Source organism: Arachis stenosperma, chromosome 8 (assembly GCF_014773155.1).
Source record: "Arachis stenosperma cultivar V10309 chromosome 8, arast.V10309.gnm1.PFL2, whole genome shotgun sequence".
In the NCBI taxonomy this organism is placed as follows: domain Eukaryota; kingdom Viridiplantae; phylum Streptophyta; class Magnoliopsida; order Fabales; family Fabaceae; genus Arachis; species Arachis stenosperma.
Window position 1 is genome coordinate 26,132,059 of NC_080384.1, and position 25,640 is coordinate 26,157,698.

General features: G+C 30.6%; 1 protein-coding gene across 2 annotated transcripts; it reads right to left on the reverse strand.

Annotated features, from left to right (window-relative positions):
- Positions 1 to 18,763: 18,763 nt before the first annotated feature.
- On the reverse strand, positions 18,764 to 24,328 carry LOC130943707 (RNA polymerase II C-terminal domain phosphatase-like 4). Of its 2 annotated transcripts, none has more exons than XM_057871709.1 (11): positions 24,065 to 24,328; positions 23,617 to 23,735; positions 23,293 to 23,499; positions 21,842 to 21,984; positions 21,328 to 21,404; positions 21,132 to 21,247; positions 20,603 to 20,783; positions 19,755 to 20,044; positions 19,461 to 19,646; positions 19,330 to 19,365; positions 18,764 to 19,211 (listed from the first exon to the last, which is right to left on the reverse strand). In XM_057871709.1, exons 4-11 carry the CDS (start codon positions 21,982 to 21,984, stop codon positions 18,918 to 18,920), a joined length of 1,323 nt encoding a protein of 440 aa, XP_057727692.1. In that variant the 5' UTR covers positions 23,293 to 23,499; positions 23,617 to 23,735; positions 24,065 to 24,328; the 3' UTR covers positions 18,764 to 18,917. The 2 variants fall into 2 exon arrangements, with proteins under 2 accessions (XP_057727692.1, XP_057727691.1); XM_057871708.1 differs by having other exon boundaries at positions 23,617 to 23,743.
- Positions 24,329 to 25,640: the final 1,312 nt, after the last annotated feature.

Sequence of the window (25,640 nt, forward strand, 5' to 3'; positions counted from 1 at the left end):
TCGCGCCATTACTTGCTCAGACCGCCTAATTTCTCTTTCCTTCGCACTTCTCGCTAGCTCCACTACCCACTACTACTTGCCATTACCCCAATTTTTTCATTCTTCCCAAACCTAGCGCGCCCAGAACCCCAAGTGCAGTGAAAAGAAAATCTTCATGCAATTAGAAAATCGCAACGAATCGGTGCTTAGCAAAACATACGCATTGTTCCTGTCCCTGGTAAGGTCATTGTGTTTTTCTTTGTTTTTTTCTGATTCCATTTTATGCTTCTTCTAGTTAACTATCACTGATAACCTATTATCTTATTCTCTAGTTGTTTCTCCTTCTTGTTCATCACTCTGAACGCACGAATTTCTCTCTTGAAAGCGCAAATTTCTTCAATTTAAGGTTACTCTGTCTCTTTCTCTATTAGAATTTTGTTCCCTCTCTATTTTTCTTACGCACATAAGCTTTTGATTGAAAAATGTTGATTAATTCTGTAATTTCTCATACATTAAGATAGAGTGATGTCAGATATGAAAATATAATATTTTGTTGCAAGAATGATCCAAAAAATAATGAATTGAAATTGTGTAAGGGCAACAATGCTAGTAACATGAGCATATACTTCTGTGTTTGTTGTGGAGTTTGTGACACATGTGAGGGGACACTAATAACAGAAAGGGAGAGAGTAAGGTTAGAAATTGGGTAGCAGAGGAGAGACAGAGTGAAGTAGAAAAAGGTAAGAGTTACCAGCTCTGTTTTCTGTTCCTCTGTAATTGAAAGAAAGAACATGATAGTTAGCAATTATTTAGTTTACACTCCCAAAATGCGCCAAAATCTAATAAATACTGAAGTGCTGAATATAGACTCTGATATTTTAGCTGAATGTTTGGCAATTTATTGTGTTCTTGCTCCAATTCCAACTTCAATTTTGTATCTCACGAGTATGTAGAACAGCTGCTGTGGGGCTATTTTTCCTCCCTCAAATTTGCAAGCTCCTATAAGTCATTCATACACTGTTTCACAAAACAAATAAGCTTGTGATTACATTACATTTGAACGGTGATTTTATTCTGATGCCTTTTCTGTTCGTTTCAGGAGTTCACAAGAGCTGGAGCATGTGGAGCTACATGAAGAGGAAGAAGACGATGAGCCAATTTTTTTCTAATTGATGAATGGAGAGAGTTCTGCGCAAAAGCTGAAGCAAGGATTATTAAACAAGGTTAGCAAATTTATCCTCATCACTCTCATGTTAATACAGACTTTTTATATATATCTTCTTATATAGATACTTACTCAAAGAGATGTAGTGCAGTTTATGTGTGTTTATATGTTTAGGATCATTTGTACTTTATTCTCAAATCTTAAGTGAACCTGTGACAGTTGAGAAATTGAGCAAGTCATTGAGCCTGTGTCCTTCTTTGTATTTGTCTCAAATATGTTTTTGAGTCAAAATCCATAAGATGAAGTCAAATTGTCGTGTTGCTAAAATTGAAAAAATTGGATGGAAAGATTAGGACTAATGAACCCCTTGTCACTAATGCACCTAGAGCATGCTTTATAATCTCTATAAACAATTTTTTGAAACAATCTATTAGTTTGGTAAGTAAAAAAATAGATTTTAACGTTGCAAAATAGTTTATAAGTATAAATATTGGTAAATTCTACCTAATTCCCTCTAAAATAACATGTAAGTTACCCTTCATGATGTGTCACACTTTAATTGGTCATTATCTTAACTATAGTTTGGTTATTTTGTAATTTATTATTTTAGATGGATAATTGTATAATTTTTTAAAATATTAAAATTCTACCCCGTTAATTGAAGCACGTTCTCACGCAATCTCTTTTTACAGTACATCATTCCTTAACGGTCATTGAATTCTCATGGCTCGTAACTTCTCCGTTCTTTCCAGTATAGCCAGCGCTGACTTCATTTCTATCTCTTGTCCTCTACTCCTCTCATTCAATCCCTTTTTTTGGCCATGACCTACAATCACTCCTTACCAACGTCAACATTATTAATGGTTAGTTCAATTATTAAATTTTTTTATTAAAAAAATATATCTTTATTTACTTACATGATGGAATATATATTTATATTAAATATAATATAATAAAATAAATCTATTCAAAATACTTAAAAGTATATTTAAAATCATGAACATATAAATATAATAATAATAAAATTTGTACTCTAACTAAGTAAACATATTTTTTATCATACATAAATTATTTAAAAAATAAATATATTATTAAAATTAATAATACAAATTTAAAATAATAAAATCTAATTTTTTTACTATATTTTTTATAATATTTTTATTTTTTTAATTTACAATTTATTAGTACTTTATTATTTAATTAATGATTAAACAAATTATTTTTATAAAAAAATATTTTTTGTATTATCTTAGAGAAGAGACCAATATAATAATTTAAAAAATAACGTAAAAATAAAATTTTAAATAAAAATATTTAATATTAAAATTTTTAAATACAAAAATAATTTGTATAAATATTTAAAAGATAAATATAAATATATGCATAAAATAAATAAAACAGATAAAATGGGAGTACTCATGAAAAATAAATAATTATTTTTGTCTTCTTTATTTATTTTAAACATATATTTCATATTTATATCATGAATATTTATACAATTTATTTTTGTATTTAAAAATTTTAATATTAACTATTTTTTATTTAAAATATCATTTTTACATTAATTTTTAAACTGTTATATTAGTCTCTTCTTTAAGATTATACAAAAAATGATTTCTCATGAAAATAATTTGTTTAATCATTAATTAAATAATAAAATATTAATAAATTAAAAATTAAAAGAATAAAATACTATAAAAATACTTGTAAGAAAGTTGAATTTTATCATTTTAAATTTGTGTTATTAATTTTAACAATTTATATTTTTTAAATAATTTATATATGATAAAAGATATATTTACTTGTTTAGAGTACAAATTTTATTATTATATTTGTATATTCCTGATTTTAATTATATTTTTAAGTACTCTGAACAGATTTATTTTATTATATTATATTTTACATATGAATATATATTCCATATATTATTTTTAATAAAAAAATTTAATAACCGAACTAACCATTAATTATGTTGGTAAAGAGTGATCAACGGCAAAGAGGACATGAGATAGCAATGAAGTCGGGAAAGTTACAAGCCATGAGAATTCAACGACTCGTTAAAAAATGATGCACTGTAAAAAGAGATTGCGTGAGATACAGTAGATCAACTAAGTCAGCCCTGCTTATGGGATAGAATTTTAATATTTTAAGAAATTAACAATTACCCATCTAAAATAATAAATTACAAAATAATCTAACTATAGTTAAGATAGTAACCAATTAAAGTGTGACACATCATGAAGGATAACCTACATGTTATTTTAGAGAGGGTTGGGTAGAATTCACCATAAATATTTGTATGAAGTATAAATCTTTTTTTGAGGTTTAAGGTTGTAACTAAAAGCTGGTTATTGTTAAAGAAATGTTGCTTTTACCAAATGGATTCTAAGTACTAAATAATGTAACAAAGAAAGCAACGTCTTACAAGAATTTCTTCCAAGAAATCAATGTTAAGGACTTAACTCAAATTAAATTAGTTGAGGTTGAGCTTGCAATTTTTTATTTCTAATAATTCAGATGAAAAGAGAAAAGAAAAAAAAAATGAAATCTTCGTGGTTTGATGGTTTGACAAGGACTACAAATATTGTGATCATCAGTGGTTTAACAAGGATGAACTTAAATTGTTAAAAAATTGGCCCTTTTTATTTGATATTTTGTTCAATTATTGCCTTGTCATTACCTTTTTGAAATCATTGATAAGAAAAAATATCATCAACAGTGTGAATATGACAATTTGTATGAACAAGTTGTTATGGTGGCATCAATGTGTATTGTCACACAACATAAATATGTGATGAATTGTGTTCAAAGGAAGAAGTTGCATGCAGATACTATCTGTAATTGCATTTATCTTTATCATTAATGCTCTAAAAAGAAAAGACAAGCAAAGAAAAGAAAAAGAAATAAAAAACAAAGTGGTTGGGGTTTAAGTAATAGTACATGAGCTATATCAGTTAGTAATTCTCTATATATATTTCACCGGTGTTCATCTTTATTTATTTTTTTTAATGAATTGTGTGTTTTGACCCTTGTATAGTTTAATTTGTATTGATTAATGTGTTGAAACCATGTGTTTGTTTGACTATATTCACTAAAGATAATTTTTGCAATTTGCATTTGAATGCATGCGAAAGTGGACAAGCATGAATTGAACTTTTGATAATATAAATTCTCTCTTTGGATGTACTTGCACATTGTACATGATGTATCAACGAGTATATCCAAGTATGCGTCTCTATTCTCTCTGTATTGTGATATTTTGACTACTTTCTAATGTATTTTTCAAGTTTTTAATTAAAACTAATTGTCTAATAAAAAAAATTAGACCGGTTTAACAAGTTTAACTGTTTTAATTTATTTTACTGATTTACTGCTGATGTCTGCAATATTTTTTTTTACTTGACCCAAATAAATTAAACATTTTGAGATTAACTATATGAGTAAAGTGAGAAATAAATTTTTTAAAATTTACAGTTCGGACAAATTAATTCTTAAAAAAATATCAATAATTTTTTTTTTAAAAATAGAGATAAACACAATAATTTAAATTAGCTGATGTAATTAGGATAAAAACTCTTAATTTAGTTTAATTTGTTCATATTTATTATTTTAAATATTTTATTAGTATTTTTATTAAAGACTAATTTATTAGAAATTTAAATTTTTAGTAATTTATTTATGACTTAATTCTAATTAAATTGAATCAGCTAGTTTAATTCGATTGTTAGTACCATAAATTTTTTTATATAAATTTCTTCCTTATTTGGTCATCATGCTGATAGGTGCTAGAAACTAGTGAGTATAGTAGTAGAGTAGTTGATGTGGTTGTTAGTTTTAATTAGTTCATAAATAAAAAGCTATGGTTAATAGTAAAGCGCATAGAAACATAGATTTAAGTTATGAAGATATCTATAAAAGATATATCTGTACTTGTGTTGAAAAGTTATGAGTCCATGAGTAATTTAATAATGTAGGCCACCAATAAACATAAACCATTGAGTTCAATTTGAGAGTGTTCCAAACACTAGCTTTCATCCATGTTCATTTATTTTTTTAATTCTAATTCTGATGCTATTTTTTTTTTTTTTGGCAGTCAAGGCTATTTCTTTGGAAGTAACAAACCTACTTATTCTATCTTATTTGTGCTGATTTTTTGTAAGAACAAGTAAGTAGTATCTCTTTCATTATGGTTGGTAAATTAGACTTTATTTTCCTAGAAAAAATATTTTTGTAGTTGTTACTAAATAGTGACATGGTTATAAACTAGAAAAAAACACGTTAAGCTATGGAAGTTATGGATAAATCGTGGATTAAGAGACCACAGAATTCTCTTGAGTATGCACAAGGTGTTTCAAGATTTATTGAGTTTGCTTTTGCGCATCATTCTGCCGACGGCACAATCATATGTCCATGTAGTGCTTGTGCTTTTAAGAAGTGGCTAACAAGAGACGAGGTGTATGATCATTTGATTTGTACACAATTTCCAATAGGATATACATTTTGGTTTTATCACGGAGAGCGCTCGATAGGAGAAACTAGCAACGTCTCAAGTAGTAGTTTTGCGGATGTAATACAAAATCCTCTGGCCGATGAGCAGCATCCATTGGTCGAGGTTGATTCAATTCGAAAGTTGATCAGTGAAGGACTAAGAGTTGGTGAGAACAATCGACAAGGATCACCCGTAATAGTAAATGAAGTCAGTGATGGTGGTGGTGAAAGATTGATGCCTAGTGAAACTTCTGAAACACTTGAAGCGAAAGGGTTTAGCGAGCTACTTAAGGATGGAGAAGAACCATTATACGAAGGGTGTACAAGATACTCGAAGTTATCTTTTCTATTGAAGTTGTTCCATATCAAATCCCTCTGTGGTATGACCGACAAGTCTATGAAGATGATTTTAGAACTCTTGAGTGACGCATTCGAATATGCGAGGATTCCAAGTTCTTTTTATGATGCAAAAAAGATCATTTCTAAACTCAGTTTGGATTGCACGAAGATACATGCTTGTCCAAACAATTGCATGTTGTATTGGGGCGAAGATGAAAACAGGGAGACATGCAAGGTCTGTAATAGGTCTAGATGGAAGACATATAAGAAAGAAGGTGCAGCTGAGGCATCGAGTATTATTGGTAACAAAAAGAAGAAGCATCCGGCAAAAGTTCTACGTTACTTTCCTTTAAAATCTCGATTGAAAAGATTGTTCTACTCTTCAAAGACTGCTGCTGATATGCGATGGCATGCTATAGCTGAGAATAAGGATAACGCAATGAGACATCCAAGAGACTCTGAGGCCTGGAAAAAGTTTGATTTGGAGCACTCCAATTTTGCATCCGATCCACGAAATGTGCGTCTTGCGTTAGCTACCGATGGCTTCAATCCACATGGAACTTTGAGTGCGAATCATAGTATTTGGCCTGTCATTCTCATTTCGTATAATACTCCTCCATGGACGTGTATGAAATCGACATCATTCATAATTTCAATGATCATTTCTGGCAAGAAAATGCCAGGAAATAACATAGATGTTTATCTGCAACCTCTAATAAAAGAGTTAAAGGAGTTATGGCTTGAGGGTTGCGATGCATATGATGCTTTAACACAAGAAATGTTTAAGTTGCACGCAGCTTTATTATGGACAATTAGTGACTTTCCTGGGTTAGGAACTCTTTCTGGGTGGAATACATACACAGGACTTGCTTGCCCATCTTGCAACTTCGATAACATCCCTCATCGTCTCAATCACAGCAAAAAGTATTGTTTTATGGGTCATCGTCGCTTTCTGGACCAGAGACACAAGTTTAGATTAAACACCGTTCAATTTAATGGATGTCAAGAAACAAGGCGTCCACCAAGAACATTATCTGGCAGTGAAATCCTTTCACAAGTTGAGAATATTAATGTCACCTTTGGCCGAAGAGAAGAAATAGGAAGAAGTGGTAAAAGATTACGCACTGGTGGACCTGTTGAAGGAGGTGGTACTCAACAATGGAAAAAGAAGAGCATTTTTTTTGAGTTGCCATATTGGAAGTCTAACTTGCTGCGTCACAATCTCGATATGATGCATATTGAGAAAAATGTATGTGACAACGTATTATATACTTTGTTAAATGATAGTTCGAAGTCAAAAGATCACATAAATGCTCGAAGAGACCTTCAAGAAATGGGTATCGAACCTGATCTGTGGCCAAGGGAAAATGGGAAGTGTCCTCCGGCAATTTATACTCTGAACAATTTGGGTAAGAAGAGATTCTTGACAACTTTGAAAAACGTCACTGTTCCTGATAGTTATGCAAGCAACATATCAAGGTGCATTGATCTAGAGTCTCTTAAGTTGAGTGGGATGCTAAAAAGTCATGATTGCCATGTACTTATGGAGCAACTATTACCGTTAGCCATGCGAACAGGGCTGCCTGATGAGGTCTCTGCAGTGCTTATTGAGATGTGTTCATTCTTTAGACAATTATGTGGTAAAGCGTTAAGTGTGCCCTATTTGAAAAAGTTGCAAGATCAAATTGTCCTCACGTTATGCCACATGAAAATGTTATTCCCTCCTTCATTCTTCACAGTTATGGTTCACTTGATGGTGCACCTTGTAGATGAAGCTAAACTTGGAGGCCCTGTCCATTATAGATGGATGTACCCTATTGAGAGGTAAAATTTTTAGCTTAGATCGCTATTTATAACTTTGTTGGATAGTATTTAATCTTCATTCTTGGATAGGTATTTAGGACACTTGAAGTCATATGTACGTAACAAAGCACAACCAGAAGGATCCATAGCGCAAGGATACTTAATGGAAGAAATTCTTACATTTTGCTCCAGATATTTAGAGAACATTGAAACTAGATGGAATCGACCTCGCCGAGTTGATGATGAACCAACCCATGAAGAATCAAATCCTTGGTTAGATAATTTGTTTCCTTAAGTAGGTAAACCACTTGGTGTTTCCTCATATTTCACTTTAACAGCCACTGAGAAGTTACAAGCTCATAGACATGTGTTAACTAATTACTCCATAGTTGACAACTATCTCCAGTGAGTATTTCAGCATGTTCTAATTCATATAAGTAGGATTCTTTTAATGACCTTATAATCCTAATATCAAGACATATATAGGGAGTTCAGAAACATTGTACGAAAGCAATTAAGAAGTCGTACAAGAAATACATCAGAGATAGACAAAAAAGTTCATAGAGAGTTTGCAAGTTGGTTCTCTACCCGTGTGAGTCAAATTCTACCTCTTTAAAATTATTTCTTTCAATTTCCATCATATAAAGTTGATAAAAAATTCGTCATGATTTCTTAGATTGTTCGAGATCTTGATAAAATTGAAGAATCTAAGAGAACGGTATATTTTAGTCTTGCCAAAGGGCCGATTGACCAAGCAAGAAGATTTTCTGCATATAATGTCAATGGATACAAGTTTAGGACTGTAGAACGTGAAAAAGGTTTAAAAACTCAAAACAGTGATATTTTTGGGACATTTGGAACAAGAAGCTACTCTCGCAATAGTGATCCCAATATGAAGTTTGGAGCAGTTCCTTATTATGGAAAGTTGGTCGACATCATTGAACTTAATTATGATGGTATATTCTTTGTAACCTTGTTTAAATGTGAATGGGCTAATACCACAAACCCAAGGGCCATGAAAATAGATAAGTTAGGTTTTACCTCTATTAACTTTAGTAGATTGATACATACTGGAGAGTATGAGGATGATGAGCCATATATTAAGGCTAATGAAGCTCAAATGGTTTATTATGTGGAGGATGAGAAAGAAAAAGGTTGGAGCATACCAATTCAAGTAAAGCCAAGAGACTTATATGATATGGACAATGAGGATGAAGACATAATTTATGACAATGTGGGTTATCCATCACAAGATTTGGGACAATTTTTTCCAGATAACATTTCACATCTACCTTTAGCAAGATTAATTATAGATGAAGAAAGTTTAGAGTAATGTAAGTCTTTAGTTGCAAGTCATAGAGTGTTATGTATTGTTTTCTTTCATAATTTTATGTTTTATTACATATACTTAATAGTTAGATTTAGTAGTTTATTGCTTCTTTGGTTGTTAGTTGATAAATTTAAGTACTATTATTTCGTTCTTATTATATTATTGATATATTAATCTTAATATCTCTTGATACGTTGTAGAAATGACTAAGAGAAAGATTGTTTCTTCATGTGAGAATACATCTACTCATGAGTTGAATGATTCACTACCCATTGATCAAAATGAGTCCTCTCAATCTGTAGAGCCTGAACCTACTTTATCTACTGGTTTACAAGTTCCACATGTTCAATTAGAAGTACAAGGAAGAAAGTCCAATAAGTACTTGACAGTTGAATTAGAAGGTACGTTATTAAATTTAGTTCAATTATAGCGCTGTATATTTAAATTTCTACAAGGAAGAAAGTTTAATAATGTATGGTATACGACTTGAATAATTTAATAGATGCAAATGGAATTATTAAGGAAGGTCACTTAAGGTTGAAAGATGTGTGGGTGCTGTCTCGTGAGACTAAAATTATTGTGCATTGGAATGAGTATGGCCAACCGATTGGTGAATCTGGTGGACTTTTAGGCTTGTTTTTGGGAGCTGTTGCTGGAAATTTCAAGAACTTTCCTATAAGTTATGAGAAATGGCCTTTGGTTCCGACAGAACCATACAAAAATGGAGCCTATAGGGATATTATTCAAGTTCTTTTTCATTTAATTATTTAATAATAATTAAATTACTTTCAACACATGCATTCGTATGTTCTGGTATTGTGTCATTTTAGGACATTTCAGCTGTTATTTATTTATGAAAATAATATAGCTGGCCAACTCACTAAACGCCCTCTAACCTAGTACTAGTTAGGTATATACCAATGTCTTTATCCTGTATTTTCTATTTTTTCTAATTATTAACTCGAAGGATTCCCAGTTGACAACCTATACTATACCATTAATATGGAAGTATAAATATCGGGGTATAGGTTTGAATTACGTATTGTTGTTAAATAATTGAAGATGGGTAATGCAGGAAAAAGTTACTAGCAAGCTTATTCTCTTAATTAAATCTGTATTGGCCACTCACCAAATATTTTGTGCTTTATTCATTTAACTATTGAATGTGCCTCATTAGGTAATCAGATAATCAACTTTATTTAACTAACATTAAAGTTAATTTCATTCTTCATTCTTTCCTCATCCTTCTTTTTACTTCTGCCTTTTTTTGTTGTTAGCAGAAAAAGAATTGATGTTTAAATTTTTTGTTGTCAAATTTATAAATAGAAAAACAAATTTAAAAACTGGTTCTGTATTTCTTTCTATTGCAGGCAAAAAACTTGTCTTTCATTTTATTTTATTTGATTTTAAGGCATTCACTGTCTTACTATGTGCTTTCCTAGCATTTATATTTAGATAAATATGTAAAATATATTACTTCTCCCAATGTGCATAAATGCACCACTATCAAACAATTTGTTGATGAACCTCTCTGTTCATGTTAGAGTTTTTGTTTTTAATAATTTTATTTTTACAATATCATGAAAAAATTAATTCTTATTTTGTTAAATTTTATTTTTTCATGTATAAAATTTTGGAAAAACAGGAACTAAAATTAAAACTTGAAAATAAAACTACAAAACAAAGGTGCGCTACTTTTCTATTAAGTTGTCTTCCCTAAAGTATTACCTAGCTCACAATAATAAATATATATTGTACAGGGGTGATTGATTTTTGGTCTATACTTCGGAGCATTCCTTACTGCCATAATTTTCTTACGCTGCAGGCCTCTTATGACCATATTATGCTATTATTTTAGTTGTAAATTACATTTTGTGGTTCTGATATGCTAATAGTTAACTTCCTTGGTGTCATATTATGCTAATAATTAACTTCCTCGTTGATTATTAAAGCAATTCTAATATGATATTTTCGGGTATTATTTTTAATTTTCACAATAACTGAATGTTAGACCGAGCATTGAAGTGACAAATTTCCTGCATCTCAGATTGGCAATTGGGCATAGCACGAGTCAATGAACATTTTTGTGAATTATGTTCCAATTCTAGTTATTAATATGTTTAGATAATTTTACCTGTAAGTCTATGTTACAATTATTCAGGTTAATTATTTCTATGTTGATACTATGTAGAGATTCTTTAAAGTTGATGATGGACAACAAAAGAAGTACATACTACAAAATCTTGACAGAAAGTGGAAAGATGATAGATGCAAATTGTTTAATAACAGTTATAATTGGAATCTTACTAGAGAGCAAAATATAGCATTGTTACCAAAAGGACTTGGAGTCAGCTTGGAGCAATGGGTAACTTTTATTGATTATAGATTAAGGAACAAAACTCAGGTAATTGTATGAACACACATTCTATATTTCACTTTATATTCACAAGTTGCTAATTGAATTTGCATGTGTAGGAAATGTGTGATAAAAATGCAAGTAATCGAGAAAAACAAACAATTCCTCATACACTCGGATCCAAGACGATTGCTAGGAAGAAACACGAATTGGTTTGTGATTGAGTCCTTATCAAGAAAATGTTATGTTATTTAATTTCTACATGTGTTGAAATTAAATTCCCCTTTATTGAATTGATAGGAAACTGCAAACAAGAGAGTTTTTACTAGAGCTGAAATGTATCCAATTAGTCATAAGAAGAAGGATGGATCTTTTGTTAATGATGAGGCTAGAGAGAAAAGTGTAAGCACTTTCACTTTATTTTGGCTTTGTTTGTTAATGATGAAGGAGATTATTCTAATGATGATGCATTTCTCAATTTTTTATCATAGGAACAATTAACTTTGTTTCAAACTAATGAGAGTTCTACTGATGATGCATATATCAAGTTATTTGGAAAAGAACACCCGGGTCGTGTTAGAGGTGTAGGATTTGGTGTTTGTCCATCCCAAGTCATGAAATCATCTAATAATTTAGGAGGGGTATCTTCTTCATGCAATCATCACTTTGATATGGCTAAAGTTCGCTCTATGGAAGTAGAATTACAAGAGAATAAAGCAACAATTTCTTTATTACAAGCCCAGGTGACATATTTCATTAATCATTGTATGGGTGGAAAAGTGCCACATGACTTTCCTACAGCTACGAATAATGGGGTAAATATTATATATAGCTTTTTTTTTTCGGAATCTTTCATTGTGCATGATTTAGTAAAATAATGATTTAATTATTGTTGTTCATTTTCTTAATTTGTGCATATGGCTTATGCCTTTTCATGGTAGACTTAAATTATTTAATGGTCTTTGTTTTATTCTAATTTTTTTTTATTTATTTTTAATCCTAGGTTGCAAACTCTCCAATAGAGATAACGTCAGACTCTCCAATAGAGACAAGGCCACCTTCTACTATTCCATGAAGTAGTTGTAGAATTTTATCAATGAAGTGACTGAAGACTTTTATTATCGAAGTTATTCTTTATTTTAGACTTTTAGCTTAGTTAAATTTTAGTAGCAAAATTCTTTTCTAATTCAATTTTAGTATTATGTTATTTGAAATTACTTTGATATGTAAATATAGGTGTTAATTAAACACTGATTGTGTTGGATTTATGATTATGTAAGACTTATTAAATATATATTATATGTTGAAATGCAATGTTCATATTATTTTGGTCAATTTTTCTATTTTACTTTGAGTTGTAGATTTTAATATTTGTAGTAGTTATTTATTTTATTAGGATCTAAGCATTAGGGAATAGTTTATCAATATAAATATGTTTATTTTTAAAAAAAAAAATCTGTAGTTTTTGCGGCGGTTAGAAACCGCCTCAAAAACTGTGGTAGTAGTTTTGTCGACCTTTTAGCGGCGGTTTAAAACCGCCGTAAATTTTTAACGGTAACTTAAATTTTATTTTTTGCGGCGGTTTCTTAACCGCCGCCATAGACCAACTTTGCTGGTTCACGCGCATAGTGGCGGTTTAAAACCGCCGCAATTCGCCGAGTGAATCTGGCGGCGGTTATTCCAACGGTTCTTTAAAACCGTCGTCGCTGCTGTGCCGACGGTTGACCTGGCCGCGTTTTGCTGACCGCCGAGAGCTGAATCTAGCGGCGGTAATAACCGCCGCAACCCCCCAAAATAACTGCCGCCGTTGCTGTGTTTTGTTGTAGTGAAACTTCACATAAGCAAGAGTGAACATTTTCTTCAAGCTAATTGGATCCTAAAACATCAAAGAGCAAGGAAATTCAATACCTCCACTTAATTTAGTGAAAATTGGGAGAAAGGAGTGGGTGGGAGTGTTTAGTAGTTTACCAATGAAATTGTTCCGGTAGAAACGTAGAGCTCGACGCGGTGAACGCGTGGCCGCAAACAGTGCAGCGATCGGAGCTCGGACGAAAAAGTTACGGGAGTCGGAAATCACCGTAAGGGTTTTCGGTGTTTCTTCTCTTCCATGGATGCTTCACGCTGCATTCATATGAAATAAGGAAGAGAAGGGCTTTTTGGCTCATTTAATATGTTGGCCGGGTTGGACCGATGGGTCGATTTGGGTTCGGTTCGGCTCGTTCGGTCCGATTTTGGAGCGTTTTTTTTCGAAATTAGTGTCAAAATTCTTGCTTTGATGAGCTCTATCCTAGTTTGATATAATATTCGTATTTCTAATCTTTCTTATTAAAAACTAATTTATTAACTAATTATTTACTAATTTAACGGGGATTACACTTTGACCGACCTTTAGTATTATTGGCAATAGGTGCAAATTGATTGATTTCCTATTCATCAATTTCTCCGTTTTCAGTCCACACCCAATATCTATTCTTGAACCCATTATGATTAAGGTGCAGGTTTATATCCAAAACTCCTAGCCACTTAATCAACCGATACTTATAGCATGGACACCTAGATGATCTTTGAGAGCTATATGATTTTGAACACATACGCAACAAACTGATCAACCCCCTTAAAGAACACAAATTTTATTCTTCCATGTTGTCTATTATCCCTATTGTACATCTACAAACGATGCTAAGAATTATTTTACCACAAACAACCTAAAATTCAACCAACAATACAACTTAATTATTAAGATTTTTTGAAATTTCAGCAGAATTTTGGCTATAATTAGCGACTTCCACCAAATGTAATTTTCAACTTTTACAAGACAAACATGTCTTTAAAAATTTTAACTAAAATTCGTCAGAGTTTCTTCTTAATTCAGAGACCTCTACCAAAAAATTTTTTTCATTTTCACAGTTTAAACAATTGTAAACATATAAAACAAACAACCAACACATGTTTTTTAAATTTTTTTAAAAATTTTAGCAGAGTTTCGACTATAATAAGCGACCTCTATCAAATTTAAGTTTTCAATTTTTACAAATCTAACATGTCTTTAAACAGTTTTAACGAAAATTCAGCAGAAATTTCCCTTAATTCACATACCTATACTAAAAAAATTTCTTAGTTTTTACAATTTAATCAATTGCAAGCATATATTAAAACAAACAAACATTCAAGCAAACATAAGATCTTAACCATTCTAGTGCACATTTCCTTGTTACTTCACAATTTTACAGCAAACAAAAATTTTGAGAATGCGTACTAGGCAAATTTTTTTGACGCAAAATTTAACTGTAAAAGGTGTGTCATTTTAATTTGAATTCACGTCATCTATTATCATCGGATTTTTCGATGGATTGTTCAATTTGACAGTAAATCTAATAATTTGAGTAAATTATCACGCTAACCGTCACAAAATTCGGTGGTAAAACCACTGGTAAAGATTATTCCAAAATTTAACGGTTTACCATTCATTTCTTGTGTTGAGAAACTTATTGATATAGTACAAAACTTTTTGCATGTAACACAAATATATCTATCTAATATAGTATGAGAATTTTTATACATAGCACATAAAGTTTTGTTGCAAATATATTTTTTTAATTGAATGAGTAGTCAATATCTTAAGCATGTGATTTTTTAAAAATTTATGTACTAAACACAAAATTTCTGTAATATTTACTAAAATTTGTGTTATATACCAAAATTTATATACTATATATATTTATAGTTTGATGATTGAGTGTCAATATTTTAAACATATAATTTTTTAAAAATTTGTATTAAATACTAAATTTTTTTGTATAGTAACACCAAAATTTTAATATTGTATATTAAAATTTTTATACTTTATTTTTTTTAATAAAAGAACGTGGTTAAAGAAGTCCGTGTATATAATATATACCAACAAAATTTAATTAGACTTAATTAAAAAAACTTAGTTATCTAGCTTTATTGTTTAATTTATTTATCTCGTAATAGCCTTATTAATTTATAACGAACATAATTTGAATATTATAGGCCTAGTTTATCTTTAGAAGTGAGGTCAATGGATAAAAATTGTGTATCATCTTTATAAAAATTATAAACACACCAAATAAAAGTCTAATAAATCAGGAGGGAGTAGTCTATTTTTATCTTATATATAGGCTGTATTATTACAATAATAAGATAAGTTTCCATCATTTCATATAAGCTATCCCTTCCACACAAGGAACAATATTGTTGAAGGAAACCTTAATTAGGCCACATCATAATGTCCTTTTTCTTTTTTCCTCTATTTTATCTTCAATTAGATTATATATATATATACATGTTTGATTTTTCTGAGTAATGGCCTGGTTGAATCCACCTGGAAGGCTCAACTGAATTTGCAATGGATTATATATGATGATGAAGTAGAAGATGTTTTTTTCCTGCCTATATAGTTCCATTTGCACTACCGCAAATGGTTGAATCTTTGCTTTTCCATTCTTGTATTCTAGTCATATTTAATTTCTTGTTCATCAATAATAATGTTATGGTTTTGGAGACTGATGTGTCATAAATGAATTCAAAGTGTATTATCATTACCAAGTTTTGTTGAGGGACATTGTAAATGGACAAATCATAGTGCATGCATGTGATGTGGCTGGGCTACATGTAGGTTAGTTTTCACTTTTTCTTAAAAAATCATATGCAATATATATACTTTAGCCGTAAAAGAAATGTACTTGATATTATAGAGTACTCAATAATCATGGTAACTTTGGTGTTGATTTATAATAAGTTGTATAGAATAAAAGTAGGTTTTCTCTAAAGCTATCCCATATAGACACGGAGTAAGTAAACTAAAGGAGATAGAGAACCAGGAAATATCACTCCTTTGAGTTATAGAAATAATGAACTCTCAGTCTAAAGTACTATCAATTTTTAATAATTTTAACTATCATTTGATTATTATAAATATTAAATTGTAATTTATATGTGTAATATACAAAAAAATTTTGTACTATATCAATAATTTTTTATACTCTATAACAAGATTTTTGGTAGTGCAAAAGTGCAAAAAAAGAGAAATAGTAACATATGGGCGCAATTATTTTTTTTGCTGGGCTTGTCCCAATTTAGTTGGACTTATTTATAAAAACGCTTGTATACATAACATCGCTAATTAAATATTTATGTAAAATTTTTATATTATCACTACAAGTAAATTTAATTTTTAATATATATTACTAATAAAATAGTTTAATTACAATAATGTTATTTACACACTAAAATTAGTTATTAAAATTAACTATTACATATTTATGATAAATATATATATATATATAATTTAATTTATTCTTAACGTATTTTATATTTTAATATATATTTTATATTAATAACTAATTTTAATAATTAATTTTAATATACAACTAATATTATTAATTTAATTATTTTTTATTTCTATAATTTTACTAAACTCATGATGAAGTTCTTTCGATTTAAAAGTTTATAATGGAGTATTTATCCATGTAAGAGACACTGAGTACAAGGACATGAAACACACATACACGTTAGTTTCAAATATTTGTTGGACACTTATATTGATATTTTAACAATTTATAGATATTAAAGTACAAATTTATTTATTTTTAAATAGTTTTAATGTCTTTTCAGTTAATTAAAATATTTTAAATATTTTTTTAATAATAATTAATTATATACATTATTTTCAAATTCTTTTTATTTTAAAATAATTTTTTTTGTTAAGATATAATTAGATAGACAAACAATTAAAAAAATATTATATTCAAAATATATCTAATAACTAGATAATTTAGCAAGAGATATGTTATATGTATAAGCATTTTCATAGCTAAATTCAATTAAATTGGTGTAAGGTCAGCAAAAAATGCCCGCACTATGGTCTACGTTACTACTTTTCCTTTTTTGTTTTTTTAGAGCACACAAATTTTTAAAATATAATATATAAAATTTTACACATAATACAAATTTATTAAATATAATACATAAATTTTTGTACATAGCACACAAATTTTTGCATATGACACAAATCTTTACTGCGTAAGTATTTTATTGGTTGGACGAGTTAATGTTTTAGTTATGGAATAATCCTCTAAAAATTTATGTGATGCACATCAAAATTTTGTGCTATGCTTATGTTGTATACCAAAATTTATGTGTTGTGCGTATTTCATTAGTATAGTATATAATTTTTTGTATATAATACATATATATTTGTATATAACACACCATTTTTTACACATAACACATAAATTTGTTACCAATATATTTTTTAGTTAGATGAGTTAATGTTCTAGGTATGTAGTTCTTCAAAGAAAAAAATGAAAACGATGAGGACCATGATGATGACAATAAGAGATGATGTAGAGGAAAAAAAAAAGAGAAAAAAAATAAACAACAATAACATTAACAAGAACGAAAAGAAGAGACCGTGGCGTGATGACGATAACGACATTAAAAAAAATACGCAAAAAGAAGAAGATGATGATAATGACGACAATCACGATCACGAAGGAGGAGGAAGAGAAGCGGTGGAAGTAGTGACGACGACAATATTAAAAAAAAGATGACAAATATAATAAAGGAAGAGAAAGAGGAAGAAGAAGAACGAGAGAGGATTTAATTAAAAACTTAGTCTAAAAATACTTGAATGTCTAATATTTCTAATTTAACAAAATATTTGTGCAATATTAGATTCTTTATAATAAATAAAAAATTTAAATTAGATCCTTACGAATTATTTTTGTTCAAAAAATACAAAATATTTTTAGAATATTTATTTTTATATTTTACGTAGAATGAATTTTGAAATATTTTAGAAAGAGAATATTTTAGGTTTATTATTTTTTTTTCTGAAAACTAACTATCAGTAAGAATCATTTTAAAAATTTTATTTAGTATTAGAACATAATTATTAAATTTAAAATAATAAGGATAAAAATTTAGTGGAAGTGAAACAAATAACAAGATTATGATATTCTTAAATGAAAAGAATAAAAGATAGATTCCCCTGGTATATCTATCTAAAGTAAAATTACTTAAAACACCTCTATATTTACGTCTACTTACATCATTATCATTAGTATAATATATAGACTTAAAAGAAACTTCCAATTAATAGTTAATGGATTTAACTAATTTGTATTCTGAGAATATATATTAAAGTTACTAATAATAAAAATTTTAAATCTTTTTAATAAAATTTCTAACGCCTAAAATTTAGTATTCAGTATTCACAGACAATACACTACAATTTAAAGATATAGTAAAGAATTAAACAATTAAAATGTAAATCGCATCAAAATTAAGAACTATAAAATATGTAATATACACACAATGGACTTGTATATATATATATATATATATATATATATATATATATATATGAGTCGAAGAATATAACATCTAAACAGACTATGAACACAGCAAAGTGTGTGATGCTACAAGATAAGTTACTGCTTTTTCTTGAGGACGAAGTTCTCCTCAGGTTGCTTTTCCCAAAAATAATTTGCAGCCTCTATCCATCGCGGATGAACCAAAAACCTCTTCTCTTTCACTGCCCACCGGGCCTTCTCAGTTCCGGCATCAGTAGCAACCACATGTGTCACGGAGGGGTCAAGTTCCGTTAAACAAGTGGCTCCCAACTGCTCAGCCATCTTCCGGAGTGATGGTAATGCTCCATGGAAGATACGGCTGAAAACAATCACGCATCCGCTCAAGACTTCCCTTCGAAGGGATTTCAAAACCTGGGGAAAATGAATTGATTGTAAAAACCAAACTAACTAATTGACTTAAGTTTCACATTAGAATTACAAATTAACCATAAATTTGCAATGAAAAAAGATATATGACCAACATAATTACCTGCCTTACATCTCGTTCAGCAATATCTTCAAGTTCCTGCAAAAGATTCACCACCACACAATTTTAGCTTTATATTAGAGATATCAAACTTTTTTTTGTTTTTCAGATTGACAAAGTGAAAAATGACATACATAAAAGAATTTGTAATGAATTTGTTTAAGAACTTTAAGGATTTTAGAGAGTGCTCCTTCAGCTTCGTCTTCGTCGCTCTTCAATTCAGCTAAAGATTTGCAATTGAAACCAAATTGCCGGCAACTTGAACCAAAAAAGTGGTATCTTTCCATCAGAATCAGATTATCTTTATGCTTCACCCATGCCTACATCATTAGCACCGACAGTAAAATGGAAAGATCTAGCACACATATGTCAAAGAAGCACTTGAATTAAGTAATTCAGCATCACTTGACAAGTGTTGATGCACTTACGTGTTCTGTATCATCAAGAATCACAACAGCACTTTCTTGCCCCAACACAATATCAAGACCCTTCTGATGCTTTTGAGTGCCATCATCTCGAGAAATCACCTTTGCATTGAAGTATTCTCCTTGAGGATCAAGCAGCTTAGCCATCTCTAATGCATAGGGTCGATCACCCATGGTGTATATGTACATCTCAAACATTTCACTTGCTTCTCTTAGAAATGTGCGGACAAAAGGCCTCAACTTGGTCATCATATGCATTTTGTCCAATTTGAAAAGGCTACTCTTGGAAACACCTAGTTGATTTATTACATATAAGTTCAGAAATGCAACATAAATGAAGAGCCATGAAAACCCACGAGGCCAAGCACATAGCGTCAAATAAAGTAATCAACTAATAGTTGTTAGAAAATACACACATCATAAAATGAAGACTGCAAGTGAGTCTAGATGACCCAAATTTAACAAAATACAAGAAATCAAGTTAGCTACATGCCAAACTATTCAACAATTTAAGAAATGCCAGTTTTAGGACATGACTTTAGTTTTATAGTGACACGCTATTCCAAAGATGATTATATATGCACCATAGTCCTTGCAATTGCAAAATAACAAGACATCTTTGTGTTTATCAACATAGTGACACACTAAACATGAAGAAATCATTCATATGTCCAGAAATTACCAAACAAAATCCAAAAAGTATATCATGCCAGCATAACAATATTTGACAAACAGATATTCTGATCAGAACACAGCAGAACTATAGCATGCATCTAGCATTCACATTGAACATCAGGGTCTTTGATATAAAAAATACATATCAACAGCAAAGCACATCGAATGACATATACCTCCAACAGAATCTGCCTGGGAAATTAAATGCAACTCTTCAGAGTTTAAATGAGCAAGATGAGTGGAATTTAACAGAGTGTGATCTAAATCGAGGATCAAATAGAGCTTTCTACGACTACGCAGATTATTCGCATCTGTATTACGCAGTCTAGATATCTCCTGATCATGAAGTCTCAGTCCCTGCAAATACAGAAAATTTCCATCACTATGTTTTTGTGAACCAACTCAACCACTTGGCTGTTAAAAACCATGAAAAGGGATATAGGATTTCAGATATCCTAAGACTACGAAATGTATGTGCAGTTCAAAATCCACTAACTTAATAAATGTAAATACCTATAAAGCATAAAGAAGGAATTAACATGGAGCCTCAACAATCTAACTTGGACCTGATTCATTGTTTGTAAACTTATTGAATACACTAGCATATTATGTTTTACTTATATTAGGGACAATTATTTCAAATACACTAGCCAAATTTGTAAATCTACAAACTATTGTGCATCATTCCTTCTGAGATGTGCATACCTTGTGTATGTAGCCAAATGTCACACCAGATTCACCATCCAACTTTTGCCCACAACGTATGCACATGTCTCCAAAAGAACCAGGATGTGAGCACACATCTTCTTCTACAGATTCTTCTGCAATAACCAAAAAAAGAAAAAAAAGCAAAAGCTACAGCACTTCCGAGAAAAGATAGTGACTAAACATTTAAAATTACCTAAACTCTGTTTCACGCTTCCTTCTGAAGTAGACTCCTCAGTTTCCTCGTCACTTTCAAACTTGCGCCTTTTTATTCTGCTTTAAAATTCATTGATTAAATAGTAGCCAAAATTATTAAACCAAAAAAAAAAAAAAAACAAGATCCATATAGATATATAATATCTCTTGGAATAATTCTACATACAACAGTGCAGATACCAAGGGCAAACTGCGGCTAAGATATATTGTAATGTGAGTAGTTATGAAGGTGTGGTTCCTTACTTTCCTTAAGTACTTAACACATACCATCTGATTTACGTAAAAGCAAAACCCTAATGTAACTCAACCCTTAGATCCAAGTCGTATCCAACTAGAGTGTGACAGCTAAAGATATTTACTTAAACATCAGGTATTTAGCCCTCTAATGAATCATGACCTGATATATGAATATGTCTTACGGCACATATACCTAATCCACAGCAATTAATTTGTGAAATTAACATATAAATTGTAACAGCTATAATAAAGATTACCTGACACTTTCCAGCTCATCTTGATTTTCAACTTCTTTATCGGATGACGCATCTGGCAAACTTGCAGCTAATGCTTCATCAAGATAGGCAATGAAGTCATCACTACTGGATGAATGTATCGGAGAGTCTGGTGCACCACTCATCTGCATCCAATAAACCAAATTACAAAGTAAAACCCATAAACAAAGAGATTCCACAAAACAGAACCAAATGGAAAAATATAACAGGACATCACACAGCAGCTAGATTCATAGAAAGCCAAGTGTAAACACATATAATCTTCAAAGGCAACAAAGACCTACCATAAGATATAACAGTTCAACCATTCATGTATCTCTACCTTTTAGGACAAGGAATTTCATGACATGTATTGCAAATCATTCACCCAAGTGAAGTGGGGTAACAAAAAAACAACAGTCTCGAATAAAAGTTTAAAATAAAATACAAACCAACCCACCAAGCAACCACATTTCTATAATGCCAATCTGAAGATAATTATGCCCAAAAATACAAAATAACAGTGATACGATAGCATGAAGTACATGAAATATGAATGAATAACAATCCATAAACTATATCCAATGAGTAATTTAAGGTTCTGAAAACCGAACCAGTCATCGAACCGCTCTAGCTATTGGTTTACTGGTTCATAGGTTCAACCGGTTCGACCGTGGTTAAACCAAAAAAATCGTTTTATAATAAAATAATCATTAGAACATTTCTTAATATCTCCACCAATCTTCGCCAAATGCTTTTTCATTCTATTAATTCCCCCACCCCCAAAAGTACTCAGACAAAATAAGCATCAGTAATGCGGTTTTTCATTTATATTTTGTAAAGCAACATATCTCCAAGCAGGATCAGTTTTTCCTCGAACATTAGAAGTATGTGATTGGCTTTCGTTAGATCCGGGAGGAAGAGAAGGTTCATTCGAAGCCGAGTTATTCTCAACATTATTATTCCTAGGTTCTTGGTTGATACTCTCATCCATACCTAAACAGTACCAGCAATCCAAAATGATTTTTTCCAACTACAATTTACAATATCACAACCCACTCCAACCCAATAATCTCAAGTTCACAACAAACAACATCCAAAATTATTCAAAATTATTCACAATTATTCAACAAACAACAAAATTCAGTTTTGTAAAAGAAAAATCAGTTCAGTAAACAACAATTATTAAACAAAATTCACAGTTCAGTTCACAGAGCTTCACAGACTTCACACTTCACAGTTCAGTATCACTATATCAGATTATCAGTATATCAGACTTCAGACTTCAGTGACTCAGTTCACAGAGCTTCATAGATTCAAACAATTATTCAATCATACTCATTAGGGAGAGAGAGACATGCAACAGTTATTCAATCAAACAATCATTGTAACGAGGGACAGAGACAAGGAGCAGAGTGACCAAGACGCCTTCAGTTCACAGTTCAAAAAATTACCTGGAAGCTCGAAGACGCCTTCAACAGAGCATGCAAGAGGGAGACAGAGACACCGAGTGACCAAGACAAGCTGACAAGGAGCAGTAGTGGAGCACCTTCGAACCGAGTGACCAACAGAGCTAGGGACGGTGGCGGCGTGGCTGCGGGACGGAGGCTTCGACGTTCCCACGGTGGCTGCCCGATGGAAGGGGAGGAAGCTTGCAAAGTCTAAGCATTATTTTCAGAACCGGTTTTCAGAACATTATTTTCAAAGTCTAAGCATCTAAATTAATTAAGTAAAGAAGGCAGGAGAAATTTAATAAAAGAAAAAATCCGAAAATTTACCCCATGGAAATCACTACTAGGGGAATGAGCAAAATTTATCAGCTCGCCATGGGAAGTGGGCTCGGAGTGATGCAAAAGGGTGAGGAGTTGGCTAGGTTCCACGCGATCAATTTCAAAGTCTGAGCATCTAAAAAATTTCGACATCATTACAGCAGCAACAATCAACAATCAACAATCAACAAAACCAACTCGTATTCATAATCAGCAAAACCAATTCATAAACTAATCCAACACTCAGCAAAATCATTCATAATCAGCAAACCCATTCATAAACCAATTCAACAATAAAATTAGCAACAACGACTTTTTGACCATTTCAGCCGTCCAAGTTGAACCTCTGCCATATTCTAATCAGATTCATAAATCAAACAACAATAAAATTAACAGAAATAACATAATCAACTATTGACGGGTGTGGCATCAGTAGCATCATTGTTTAGAGACACACCTGAACCGAATTAGGGATTTAACCGGCAACCATAATAGGTCTTTCTCCACCGGTTCGAGAGGGAGAACCCTAGCTTCAGCCTCAGCGGCAGGAAGCACAGCTGCAGGAAGAGAGGCAAGACGCGAGCACTGGAGCACACTTGGCGTTGGGTGCAGTGATGGCAGACGAGCAGAATACGAGGCAGAGGGAGCAAGACCGCTGGCGATGAGCACGCGAGCGACGAAGAGTCGGAGGAGAATTTTAATCCGTCCCGCCTGGCTTAATGAGGCGATTTTGAAATTTTTTTTTTTTTTTTCATAGCAGATTGATGGATTAAGTTTGTCCATTTTTTATTTTTTATTAATAAATTATTAAATATTAAATAATATATAATTTAATAATTATTTTAATAAATTTATAATTTTTAAATTCATAAATATTAAAATTGTTATAATTTTAAATATATAATAAATATAATCATCAACCTAATTTTTTGAAACAAAATAATAAAATTAATATTATAAAAAATAAAACATTGTCCAAAACATATAATTAAACATCTTTAAGTCTCTAATCAATTAAACATAGAACATAATCTAAATTACAACTTAAAATACCTTCGATTATCATCTTTAATTACAAAAAATATTATCCCGTTTCGCCGAAACCCGACAAAGCCCGTCAGTTTTTATCAGGTTTTTTTCTTATTCGGTCCCTTTATCTATTCAGACTTATTTCATGGTCAATTTATTGGTTTTTCAATCCAACCGGCGGATCGGTCTGATTCTAACAACTAGAATATTTGTGTATTTCTTGTCAGAAAATACACAGAAGACACTAATAAGAGATAACTTTTTTTTTCATTATTCTCATCAATTTTTTATAATTATATTTTTATCACTATATTTTTCTTCTCAAATTTTTTGTATGAAAAAAAAAGAATAAATTAAAATGTTATAATTTGTTCTAGTTTATCACCAAACAAAATACAAAAATGGGTTAATAGTCAAATTCGTCCATAAAAGATCATCCATTCTTCAAATTAGTCATCAAATAATTTTTTTAGTCATATTAGTCCTTAAAAGATAAAACGTAAGTCAAATTGGTTCTTTCGTTAGTTAGATGATGACGTGTCACGTTAAGTACTACCACGTGACATGATGACATGGTAGGTTAATGCCACGTGTCACAAGATGATTGGTTAACGTGTCACTTGACATTAAATTATTTATAATCAATATAGTTCCTGAAAGTTCAAATGTAAGTCATTTTTATTCCTAACATTTTAAAAAATTAATCAAATTAATTCTTATATAAATTTTTTTATTTTTTTTCATAATATTAAATTTAAAATTTGTTGATATTACTAATTTTAATATCATTTTTAGACCTTAATAAACAAAATTCTTTTTACATAAAATAGTAAAAATAATTAAATTATTATAAAATTATTTTGTTATTTATATTTTAAAATTTTACATAAAATAATAAAAATTAAGGAACTCAATAATAACTACACTACAAAATACATACTATTTGATACAATAAACCTAAACTTATGTATGAATTCTCACATTACTATTAAATAAGTAGTTGT

Bases quoted from the DNA above. Each gene is read 5' to 3' on its own strand.
- LOC130943707 (XM_057871709.1), bottom strand. From the start codon at position 21,984: ATGAGTGGTGCACCAGACTCTCCGATACATTCATCCAGTAGTGATGAC. The intron at 19,647-19,754 runs GTAAGTGCATCA...CTAATGATGTAG, and splicing joins TTCTTGATGATACAGAACAC to GCATGGGTGAAGCATAAAGA. The intron at 19,366-19,460 runs GTATGTCATTTT...AATCTTTTGCAG, and splicing joins TTCATTACAAATTCTTTTAT to GAACTTGAAGATATTGCTGA.